The sequence below is a fragment of the Pan paniscus genome, chromosome X (genome assembly GCF_029289425.2).
Source record: "Pan paniscus chromosome X, NHGRI_mPanPan1-v2.0_pri, whole genome shotgun sequence".
NCBI lineage: Eukaryota > Metazoa > Chordata > Mammalia > Primates > Hominidae > Pan > Pan paniscus.
This window is the reverse complement of record NC_073272.2, coordinates 33483785-33496903: the sequence shown is the minus strand read 5'-3', so window position 1 is coordinate 33496903 and position 13119 is coordinate 33483785. Positions and strand designations below refer to the sequence as shown.

General features: G+C 37.5%; 1 protein-coding gene across 1 annotated transcript in view; it reads left to right on the top strand.

Moving 5' to 3' along the window:
* The window catches only part of DMD (dystrophin), a 2218635-nt gene that overhangs the window by 1651658 nt on the left and 553858 nt on the right, over positions 1-13119 (top strand). The window contains exon 53 of the mRNA XM_063601607.1: positions 2958-3169. Coding sequence (XP_063457677.1) covers positions 2958-3169 — 212 coding nt within the window. The remainder of the gene's footprint in view (positions 1-2957; positions 3170-13119) is intronic.

Here is a 13119-nt window from a genome sequence, read left to right as displayed (position 1 = left end):
CAGAACACTTAAAGACATTTTCATTTACACTTTATACAGCTTTCTTATAAGAGCATTTACACCATTTATTTTATAAACCAAAGATTAATTAGAAGACTAAACAATTACAAGGCCTCAACTACGAAAGCTGTTCCACTACCTAGTGGAGCAACAACAACGAGACACACAAAACAATGGCGTTCAAAGATTAGAGAGAGACTTACGGTTAAACAGAGGTTGACATGTTAACTGAAGTTGCAATATAATATGTCGACTAGTTTTGCAATACATAGCAAACACCCAAACAGAAATAAACCTGATAAAAAAACAGTAGTCTATAATGTGTGCCACTTACTCAGTTTTAATTATTCTGGGGACTATATTTTTGATTTCATGTTACAATCACTAGTTTTGTGGGGTCTTTCTAGTCCTGATGCTTATTTACAAAATATCTGAAGTATTTCTTTCTATGTATTTATTTTTGAGATGGAGTCTTGCTCTGTCACCCAGGCTGGAGTGCGGCGGCATGATCTCGGCTCACTGCAACCTCCGCCTCCCGGGTTCAAGTGATTCTCCTGCCTCAGCCTCCTGAGTAGCTAGGATTACAGGCGTGTGCTAATTTTTGTATTTTTAGTAGAGACTGGGTTTCAGCATGTTGGTCAGGCTGGTCTCGAACTCCTGACCTCATGATCCACCCGCTTTGGCCTCCCAGAGACCTGGGATTACAGGCGTGAGCCACCGCACCTGGCCATCTCAAGTATTTCTTTAACTTATAACTTCACATAACTTTGTGGAGGCAACAGGGTTAACTAAAAAGGACTTTACTTACATAACAAAATAAGAAGCATAGTTTTATAGTCCTGTGCCATATACATTTTGTTTGTCCATCTGTAGCCGTTCTTTGACCTTCTCTCCCTTGCTCTTTATTCTGGGAAGCTGACCTCTGTCATCATTGGGCTCCCATGCCCTTTGGCTTCCAGTTGGTTTAGGCACCCAAGAGCCCTAGAAGGAAATTGAAGACAGGAGGTAAAGTGAGGTCAAGATATTTATTCTCCTAATTCCCTCCCTTTGAGGTTGCCACAGGCTGACTATGTCCTTTGACAAAAGGTTATTGCTCTTCTCAGGGTGGTTTCTCATTCCAATTCTCTGCTTTTGGCCACTTTTCCCTCCCCTCATCCCTTGAGCCTAGATGTAGTAACAGCTCTACTGCTGCAAGGTTCTTGTATTATCTGTGATGGTTTCTTATACCCTGCTTATCTTGTTATTTGTTGCTTTGTAGATAAACCTCTCAGATTATCTAGGCAAGATCATAGAAGAACACATATGTCCAGCTAAGATATTCCAGAAGACAGTAGGGAAACATTGAAGGGTTTTATAAGAGGGAGTGCAGTGATCAGATTTATGTTAGTTTTAATCTTTATATAGGATAGAATTTACATTCTAAAACAGAGATTTGGGTCTGGGAGGATGATATAGAGCCTCTTATGGATGTGAGGGCAAAAAATGATAGAGGTTTGCAGTGCCAATAGAAAGAGGAAAGAAGTTATATATAAGAGAAATTTGTAACTAATTATATGAGGTGTTGGGTGACTCTTAGGAAAGAATCTAGAATGTCTTATCAGGTTTCATGCTTAAGGGATAAAGTAGATGGCAGTTTTATTACTTGTTTTCTGTATTATTTTTATTTCATAAAACCAGCTTAGAGAAGTTGCATAGAAAAAATAATGTAGTCCTGTTTATTTTAATATTTGAAAAGAACATATTTCAGAGTAGAATCTATATAGTACCTCCCTCTTGGACTTCCAATGATACCAGTGATGGCTTCAATATAAGCCAGTCTTACAAAATGCACCCAGCGTGAATTCTTAGGTATTGTTAAAAGAAGTTGGCCAGGCGCGGTGGCTCACGCCTGTAATCCCAGCACTTTGGGAGGCCGAGGCAGGTGGATCACCTGAGGTCAGGAGTTTGAGACCAGCCCGGCCAACATGGTGAAACGCTGTCTCTATTAAAAATACAAAAAAAAAAATTAGCTGGGCATGATGGCACGTGCCTGTAGTTCCTGCTACTCGGGAGGCTGAGACAGGAGGATAGCTTGAACCCGGGAGGCGGAGGTTGCAGTGAGCGGAGATTGCACCATTGCACTCCAGCCTGGGTTACAAGAGCAAAACTCCATCAAAAAAAAAAAGAAAGAAAAAGAAGAAGTTTCTAATACACTTATCTTCCCTTGGGGTTCACTCAGAAGACCCTTGGAAAAGGTTTTAAGAGCAAGTGATTTATTTGGGGGGGTAAATTAATCAGTAGAAGAGTGGAAAACTGAGACAGGTGAGGCAAGGCAGCCAGTAAAGAGTGGTGCATTATCAAGCCAGCTGCTGTTGTGGGTCACTGGAGCTTTATCCCTTGGGAAACTCTGGAACCCTTGTAAAATACATGCCTCAGAGTTATTTCCCCTAGCATCAAGGGAGCTAGTGTAACAATATCCCAATTCCTACAATTAGTCATTATATACAGGCTGCCTCTGGGAGCTGGAGGGGAGGCATCAATTGCCTGGTATGTCTAGCCTGTCACATGGATGGCAAAGCAAACTCCTGTGGCAACAGAAAGCCTTCAGGCAATGAAATGCTGGCACTGGGAAATCAGGCTGATGGGTGCTGAAGTGGCAAGGATAAGGGGATATGGATATTCTGCTGTAGTGCTTTTCTAAAAGATGATTCATATTTGGTTCTAGGGATCAAGAATTGAGTTAAAATTTTATATATATGTTGATGTTCTATGTCACCTTCAGGAAAATAATTTAACAGAAACTAATATTTGCCATCAAAAAAGTAAAGAATCCTGTTGTTCATCATCCTAGCCATAACACAATGAATAATTTTTTAAATAAGCAACATAAATGTGAGATAACGTTTGGAAGTTACATTTAAAATGTCTTCTCCAGACTAGCATTTACTACTATATATTTATTTTTCCTTTTATTCTAGTTGAAAGAATTCAGAATCAGTGGGATGAAGTACAAGAACACCTTCAGAACCGGAGGCAACAGTTGAATGAAATGTTAAAGGATTCAACACAATGGCTGGAAGCTAAGGAAGAAGCTGAGCAGGTCTTAGGACAGGCCAGAGCCAAGCTTGAGTCATGGAAGGAGGGTCCCTATACAATAGATGCAATCCAAAAGAAAATCACAGAAACCAAGGTTAGTATCAAAGATACCTTTTTAAAATAAAATACTGGTTACATTTGATAAAATTATACTATAGATTGTAATTTAATGATGTTTAATGTAAATTTATTAACAGAAAATCACGTTAAAGCTGAAATGAACAGTAGACTTTTTATATTTATTTTCTTAGAGACAGAGTCTCACTGTCACCCAGGCTAAAGTGCAGTGGCACAATCATAGCTCACTGAGCCTTGAACTCTGGGGCTCAAGCAATCCTCCTGCCTCAGCCTCCCTAGTAGCTGGGACTACTAGCCAGGTGTGTACCACCATGCCTGGCTAATTTTTTTAAAATTTTTATTTTCTGTAGAGATGGGTTCTTGAACTCTTGGCCTCAAGCAATTCTCCTTCCTTGGCCTCCCAAAGCACTAGGATTACAGGCATGAGTTAGCATGCCTAGCCAGTAGACTTTTGAGTCAAGGTAGAGAATAGAGGAAAATTGACAGCTAATGTCAATGTTAAAGTTAATTTTGTTTAGTAATCTGGATATAGTTGGCTGGTTTTCTGTTGCACCATCTTTAAGATCACTTCAAAATTGGTATACGTACTTATGTAGTTGCATGAAGTCAACCATTCGGGCTTAATTCCTTCCTAGAAAAAGTAACAGGTCTACTCTTTCATATCTTATTTGGAGGCCCTGGATCAAGAAATGGGGGTGAGTGGGTATCAGGATTGGGGAGGAATAAGGAGTACTCTCACTTTCTCCCCCCATTCTCTTACCTCCAGCCCAGCTCATTCTTCACTTCTTTCTCTTTCCTCTGAAATTTCCTCAAATATCTGTCTGCTTAGTAGTCTATAATTCCTCAGGATAAAAGAAAAAGGAAAAGGAAGAAAATTGCTTAATAACTATGTTTTATCAAGCAGCATGCATAGTGCTTTGCATGCGTTTAATCCCTCCAAACTTAGTATTTACTAGTCAGTTTGAAAAGCCCTTAAATGTTAAGCAATGGTTAAGCTTTAGGGTATTTTGAGCAGGGAAGTAACATGGTAGGAAGTTGATCAGATTGGGCACTTGATCAAAACCCTCTATAGATATTTTATCTGACAGAAAAGGCCTTTTGCTAAACCAGTATCTGATTCTCAAATTGGTTATGTCATCTAAGAAGGAAACCGTATCATTTTCTTGGATGAAATGGCCTCCATTTCCAAATTAGTCAGGTTAGGCTATGCTAAGCTATAGTAAGAAATGAACTCTGAAATCTCAATAGCTTGACACAATAAAGACTGCTTTCTTGGTTATATCATAGTCCAGTAGAGGTTGACAAGCCATTCTTAGGAGCTGTCCCCCAACATGGTCACTTGGAAACCCAGACTTTTCCAGTTTTGTGACACTTGTCATTTTCAACACACTGCCAAAAGCCACTGCAGAAAAGGAAGACAGAATGTGGTCAGTCAATCCATGGTGTTTTATGGCCAGGCCTGGAAATTATGTATATCACTTCCACCACGTCCCATCACACAGAACTTGTTCTCGATTGAATTTCAGGAAGAGTTAATGGAATTAGTGAGCTTTTAGCCAATCTCTGTCATAGCCATTTTATCGAAGGGACCTGAGCTGCTATGAGGACAAGGTTTTAGTTTATATGATGAGGATGTTAGAAAGCCACATAGAATTTTACAGTCTTATCATTAGCTCTGTTAGAGTCAAAATCTAGGTGAATAAAAATTCTTTCAAGAGACACATGTTACCACTAATAGTTTTTTCAATGGATGAGCATAGATGAATTAGGAATCTCCAATGGTCATTTTCCTAATTCCTGGTCTGACTATGTAATATATAGAATCATGTGGTTATTCTTGAAAGCTCTAGTCATATTCGTGAGGTAGTCAGCATGTTATGCTACTTCTTTTTCTTCTCTATAAGTTTAGGATACTATGAATCTATTGGATCACAAACCAAAGTAGTGAACTGGTAAGAAGGTATAAGCAGAAAATACGAAGCTTGGACTGGATCCTTGAGTTAGATGAGAAGAAGGAGAGATGAGAGGCATACAGTGATAGATTTGACTAGGGCAAGAGGACTCTGGTAGTTAGCAAATGAGAAATAAATTTAACTTAAGAAAATCCTAAAGTGATGGTAAGAATGGTTAGGGTTTAATTGCTCTTAGAAGAGCAAGTAGCTTTAAATAAGAGACAAAAATATCTGCAGAAGGAAATATGAAAGTAGAAAACAAAACAATTGCATTGTCAAAACATGTAAGATGTTTTAATCACCTAAAATAAAACCAGAATTGTATTATAATTGCTATCCTTTGTCAAACTTTTGAAATTAAAAAAAAAAACGCTTCGGAATGGTCTAAAACTACATCATAAAAATGGCTCAGCCACTATCTATAGAGATTGCCCTTTTTTGTTTGTGCTCTGTGTTTAGGAATTTAATGATGCGTATTGCTGCAGATTCAATGTAAGTTCCCGATACAGATAAAGATGGCCAAAGCTGTAATTTTTTCATCCATTTCTTGAATGATGTATGCTAAAATTAAAGTAATCCTAATGTTAATAATAACTTTTAGTGAATGCTTGCTGTGTGTCAAAAAGTATGCTAGTCACTTTATATATATTGGTTTATTTCATCCTTTCAAAAACACTCTTTGAAAAGTACTCTGATTATTCTTAGTTTGCAGAGAAGAAAACTGAAGGCTAGAGAAGTTCAGAATCTTCTTTTGAAAGTAGTAGAGTTGTGATGCGAATGCATAGCAATTAGTCTTGTAGATGACCTCACAGGCTTCCTCTTCCAATTGTCTACGTGGCTAAAGCAAAGCAAGAAAACCCCATAAGAATCTGAAAAAGACTCATGTAATTATTAATTGACAAATAAGATTATATTACATTACTGATAAACCAACAGGTAGAAAATGAAAGCAATGAAATAGTATACTGCGAAAAAAAATTTCATATTATATTCTTTGATGAAAAAATAAAACAATAATTGCAAACTGCATTTCATTTTTAATGAAACGACAATGTTTAATTCTTCTAAAAGGTAGGGAGCAAATAAAATGGTTATCTGGTCTTTACATCGAATGTGTCATCACTACTAAGTGATATTAGCTGGCTTATTACTTAAAATTTTCTTTTAGGAAAAAAGTGTGAAAATAGACAGGAGGAGACATTAAATGGCTAAAGCAACACCCCCTTGCTCTGTAAGTTCTTTCTGAGTCTGTGTGCCTAAGATTAACAAGAGAGCCTGTGAGCCTCACAAGGCAATCACAAAGCTATGTCTACAGCCTTGGAGAGCTGTGATTACAGCAGCCAGCCTCCTTTGCAGCACCTCAGTGATGACTACACTAACTCTCACTACTGAGCAACAATGAAATGTTTCAAACCCAACCACCAACACTGTTATAACTCTTAAAATTTGAGCCAGTCACCATACCTGAACGTAAAAAGAAAATTACCAAAAATCTTGATACGTTAATGATTCATAATTGCTAATCTTTATTGACAGTCTCTTCTAGTTCTTATCTACATATATTTTAATTGTCTACATAATGTAAATTAAATTTTAAATTCTGATTTGTAAACTTAATATTATTGCATAAATATCAATGTTGTTAAACATCTTTTAATAATTATTTTAACTTCTTTATATTATTTCATTAATTTCCATCTTTATGTCCTTGCTGGTCTGACATTTAGAAAAAACTCCTCCTTTTATTTAGAAAAAAAGAATGGTGAGGCCGGGCGCGGTGGCTCATACCTGTAATCCCAGCACTTTGGGAGGCCGAGGCAGGCAGATCACGAGATCAGGAGTTTGAGACCGGCCTGACCAACATGGTGAAACCCTGTCTCTACTAAAAATACAAAAACTAGCCTGGCGTGGTGCTGCATGCCTGTAGTCCCAGCTACTTGGGAGGCTGGGGCAGGGGAATCGCTTGAACCCGGGAGGCGGAGGTTGCAGTGAGCCAAGATCACACTACTGCACTCCAGCCTGGGTGACAGAGCAAGACTCTGTCTCAAAAATAAATAAATAAGGAGAATAAATGGGGACAATAACAACCTATTCACAGAACAGAAATAAAACCGGAGATGTCATGTGGAAAAAGCTTATCTTGAAAGCGTGGTCAGAGTGGAAAGAAACAGCAACAGGAGAGTCTTGATTTGGTGAAAAAACAGAATGCAGATGGCATAGAGTATCAACAATTAATTAGCAGGCCATCAAGAGACGGCCATAACATATTGGTAATTGTTTTCTTTCGCCCTTAATTTTTTCTAAAACAAAAACATGAAGTTAGAAAGTAGTTAATTTTGTTAGCCACATGGCTTCATGGTTTAATTTTATCTTCTCTATGGGCCTGGTACAACAATAAAGTTCTTTTGAGATAGAAAGACAGATGTTAGGCAAAAACATACAAGATTTTCATTCTAATCAAAATCTTTGCCAATAGGCTATGACAGAATCCTATGAGAGATGATGCCATTTAGAACTTTCACAAGAGGCAAAAACAGTATGCCATTGGCACCTAAAACTGCCAACAGTGATCATCATAGGATTTATTTCATTTGGCGGATTCTTGGTTGAGTTCATAACCTGTTCCCTAGGCTTTTAAGATTGGTCCAAACTTGGCAATGGATTCTTTGGAAAAATTATTTCTTGATCGTTTTAAACTTTCTTTTCCAGTGTCAAGAGAGATTTTCCCAGGCTCAGAGTTTTCATTTATTTTTTCCCCTGTCAGTTTTTGAAAGAGAAATCCCCTTTTTGTCGGCTTTGTGATTGCTTTTGTGTCAAATTCAGCATAAAAGCTTTTCAAACGTGACAGCATTAGCTGTTTTGTGCTTGGCTGAGCTAAGAGTACATGAATTCAATAGAGAAGTGAAATCTTGTTTGAGCCTGGCTGATTTGGCTATATAATATTGAAAACTATCTGAAGCAAGAAATTCAATACTTTTCAAATTATTAAATAAACATTTCCAAGGCTGCAAAATCTCTGTGTTTTTGAAGGCATTCTTTAGGAAACTTGAAACACAGACATTCTATAATCATATAATTAATTTTAAAAGTTGAACTTATTGTATATAGTAACTAAGGCAGCTATTTGAGTGTCTCAAATTATTTTACTAAAAAGGGAGAAATTTTTCAAATTGGAAGTAGTGCCTTACATTTTTAGTTATCTGTGGAAGGATCAATGGCATCATATATCTCATCCACCATAAAAATATGTACAGTAGTGGAAACTGAATTTTTCTTTTGTATATTTTGTGTATTTTTTGGAGTTGTACAAAATTAAATCAGCAAATTGACCCACACTAGTAGTTTGAGGTTTGGGTTTCTGGTACAACAATGAAAAGCATTATTAGAAATCTTCTTGCCAGGACCTACCATTTCTTCATGTATTTTCTTTATTCCCTTTTGTTCTCCCCTAAAGCTTCTATGTGATTAAAGAGAAAAGATCAATAACCCAATAGTACTTTTCCTTCTAAAGTATGCATGAAACTATTAAACTTCTCAAAGCATACAAACAGAGTGCTCTCTACATTGCTGATAGAACACAGGTAGTAATGGGCTAGTTTCCCCAGGTAACTATTATATTATATAAATATCTCATGCAGAGTCACCAAGCCTTGAATAACTTTATGCTTTGATTGTACCATATTTTCTCTAGTTTGCTTTTCACAATTTAACTTATCCCATGCTTGAAAATATAATGTGGTAACTGTGTAAATCTGCTCCTCAAAAAATTTTCGAAATCATCTTTTCTTTTTTCTTTTCTTTCTTTTTTTCCTTTTTTTGAGATGGAGTCTCACTCTGTCACCCAGGCTGGAGTGCAGTGGCATGATCTTGGCTTACTGCAACCTCCACCTCCTGTGATCAAGTGAGTCTCTCAGCATCCCAAGTAGATGGAACTACAGGCACATTCCACCACGCCCAACTATTTCTCGTGTTTTTAGTAGAGACAGGGTTTCACTATGTTGGCCAGGCTGGTCTCAAACTCCTGACCTCGAGTGTTCCGCCCACTTCAGCCTCCCAAAATGCTGGGATACAGGCGTGAGCCAACATGCCTGGCCCCACATCGCCTTTTCTGAACCCTGGGAATTAACCAAAGGCTGGCAACAATTTTTGAAATGCTGACTCTCAATAAAAATGGCAAAGTTTGAGGCTTTTTAAGTTGGCCTTTCCTGTCACTTTCTCCCAGCTCCACAGTACCCTTGAAAATCAGTAGCCTTGCAACCATAATAGCTGTGAAAACTAGCAGCCTTTTAGCCACCAGAGAGTGTAGACCAGGATTGGAATTCTTCAAAAAGGCCAATTTTATTCCAAGAACCTTGCCACTGTTTGACCTATCCTGCAGCTCCCTGGAATAAACCTATATACATGGCCTTGCCTTTATTTGGCCCGACTTAGAGATAACTTTCTAGGAAAAGCCCTAGCTCCAGGGTGTTGGTCCAAACCAATTAGCAGCAATTCTTTAACATAACAGGTTCCTAAGGCTGTGATGCTAGTTGAGATAAACATAGGTCTGGAAAAAAACTTCCAATGAAGCTCTGGAGAATGAGGTGTCCATAGGGGATTTTGGCAACCTCTGACATGTTCTTGCGGGATCTAGAAGCCCATGTGCTTGTCTTAACAAATAGAGAATATCAATAAAGAGATAGAAATTGTAAATAAGAACTCAGTGGAATATCTGGAGTTGGAAAGCACAATAACTAAAATTAAAGTTTCACTTGACGTCAGATTCAAGCTGCAAAAGAAAGAATCAGCAAACTTGAAAATAGGTAAATGGGATAATCCAATCCAAAGAAAAGAAAGAAATAATATTAAGGAAATACAGAAAGCAAAAACTGACTGAACTGAAAGAAGAATTAGGTAATTCAACAAAAATAGTTGGAGACTTCAACATCTCACTTTTAATAACAGGTAAAAGAACTAGGCAAATTAACAAGGAAATAGACACTTGAAAAAGACTATAAAGACTATAAACTTACAAGACCTAACAGATATCTATACAACGTTTCATCCAATAATAGCAGAATACTCATTCTTTTCAACTGTACACGAAATATTCTCTAGGGTAGGCCATATGCTAGGTCATAAAATAAGTCTCACTACATTCAAAGGGATTAAAATCATACAATGCAGATTTTATGACCATAATGGAGTAAAATTAAAAATCAGTAGCAGATGTAAATTTGGGAGTTCATAAATATGAGAAAATTATACAACACACTCTTAAATAGCCAATGGGACAAAGAAGAAATAAGAAAATACAAAAATATCTTGAGATAAACGGAAATAAAAATACAACATACCAAAACTTATGGGAGGAGGCTGAAGCAGTGCTTAGAGTAAAATGTATAACTATAAATACCTATATTTAAAAAGGAAAAAGATCTGAAATCAGTAGCCTAAGCTTCTACCTTAAGAAACTAGAAAAAGTTCATTGTAGATTCTGGATATTGGCCCTTTGTCAGATGAGTAGGTTGCGAAAATTTTCTCCCATGTTGTAGGTTGCCTGTTCACTCTGATGGTAGTTTCTTTTGCTGTGCAGAAGCTCTTTAGTTTCATTAGATCCCATTTGTCAATTTTGGCTTTTGTTGCCATTGCTTTTGGTGTTTTGGACATGAAGTCCTTGCCCACGCCTATGTCCTGAATGGTAATGCCTAGGTTTTCTTCTAGGGTTTTTATGGTTTTAGGTCTAACGTTTAAGTCTTTAATCCATCTTGAATTGATTTTTGTATAAGGTGTAAGGAAGGGATCCAGTTTCAGCTTTCTACATATGGCTAGCCAGTTTTCCCAGCACCATTTATTAAATAGGGAATCCTTTCCCCATTGCTTGTTTTTCTCAGGTTTGTCAAAGATCAGATAGTTGTAGGTAAGTGGCGTTATTTCTGAGGGCTCTGTTCTGTTCCATTGATCTATATCTCTGTTTTGGTACCAGTACCATGCTGTTTTGGTTACTGTAGCCTTGTAGTATAGTTTGAAGTCAGGTAGTGTGATGCCTCCAGCTTTGTTCTTTTGGCTAAGGATTGACTTGGCAATGCGGGCTCTTTTTTGGTTCCATATGAACTTTAAAGTAGTTTTTTCCAATTCTGTGAAGAAAGTCATTGGTAGCTTGATGGGGATGGCATTGAATCTGTAAAAAATTTACAAGAAAAAAACAAACAACCCCATCAGAAAGTGGGCGAGGGACATGAACAGACACTTCTCAAAAGAAGACATTTATGCAGCCAAAAAACACATGAAAAAACGCTCATCATCACTGGCCATCAGAGAAATGCAAATCAAAACCACTATGAGATATCATCTCACACCAGTTAGAATGGCAATCATTAAAAAGTCAGGAAACAACAGGTGCTGGAGAGGATGTGGAGAAATAGGAACACTTTTACACTGTTGGTGGGACTGTAAACTAGTTCAACCATTGTGGAAGTCAGTGTGGCGATTCCTCAGGGATCTAGAACTAGAAATACCATTTGACCCAGCCATCCCATTACTGGGTATATACCCAAAGGACTATAAATCATGCTGCTATAAAGACACATGCACACGTATGTTTATTGTGGCATTATTCACCATAGCAAAGACTTGGAACCAACCCAAATGTCCAACAATGATAGACTGGATTAAGAAAATGTGGCACATATACACCATGGAATACTATGCAGCCATAAAAAATGATGAGTTCATGTCCTTTGTAGGGACATGGATGAAACTGGAAACCATCATTCTCAGTAAGCTATCGCAAGAACAAAAAACCAAACACCGCATATTCTCACTCATAGGTGGGAATTGAACAATGAGATCACATGGACACAGGAAGGGGAATATCACACTCTGGGGACTGTTGTGGGGTGGGGGGAGGGGGGAGGGATAGCATTGGGAGATATACCTAATGCTAGATGACGAGTTAGTGGGTGCAGCGCACCAGCATGGCACATGTATACATATGTAACTAACCTGCACAATGTGCACATGTACCCTAAAACTTAAAGTATAATAATAAAAAAAAAAACAGAAAAAAAAAAAGAAACTAGAAAAAGAAGAGAAAAGTAAATCTACAGTAAGCAGCAGGAAGTAATAACAATTAGTGTGAAAAAAATCAGATAGAGGAAGAAAATATAATAGAAAAAATCAACAAAACCAAAATCTAGAAATTTAGTTATTTGAAAAGGTCAACCAAATTGACAAAGTTTTAGCTGATTGGTTAGGAAAGAAATGGTCAAATTACTAATATTAGAGAAAAAGAGGATGCATTACTACCAACATTACAGAAATAAAAAGAAGTAAAAGAGGATATTATGAACAACTAAACAAATAGATAACCTGGATAGACCTATAACAAGAAATTGAATTGGTATTAAAAACTTCCCCCAATGAAAGGCTCAGGCCCAGAAGTCTTCCCCCGATGAATTCTACCAAACATATAAACAACTCTTCCAAAAAATAGAAGAGAAAGGAACACTTCCTAACCAGACAAAGATATCACAAGAAAACAAGCTACAGAGCAATATGCCTTATGAATATAGACTTGAAACGCCTCAAAAAATTATCAAACCTAATACAACAACATATTAACATGATTGCTACCATAACCAGGTAAGATTTATCACAGGAATGTAAGGTTGGTTTAACATCCAAAATTTAATCAATGTATTATACCATATCAATAGAATAAAGGACAAAAATCGTATGGTCATCACAATAAATATAGAAAATTCATGTGACAAAGTACAAAACCCTTTCAAGCTTGAAAAATAAAGAACACTTAACAAATGAAGAATAGAAGGTATTGGCCAGGTGTGGTGGCTCACGCCTGTAATCCCAGCACTTTGGGAGGCCGAGGCAGTTGGATCATGAGGTCAGGAGATTGAGACCATCCTGGCTAACACGGTAAAACCCCGTCTCTACTAAAAATACAAAAAATTAGCTGGGCGCGGTGGCGGGCGCCTGTAGTCCCAGCTACTCAGGAGGCTGAGGCAGGAGAATG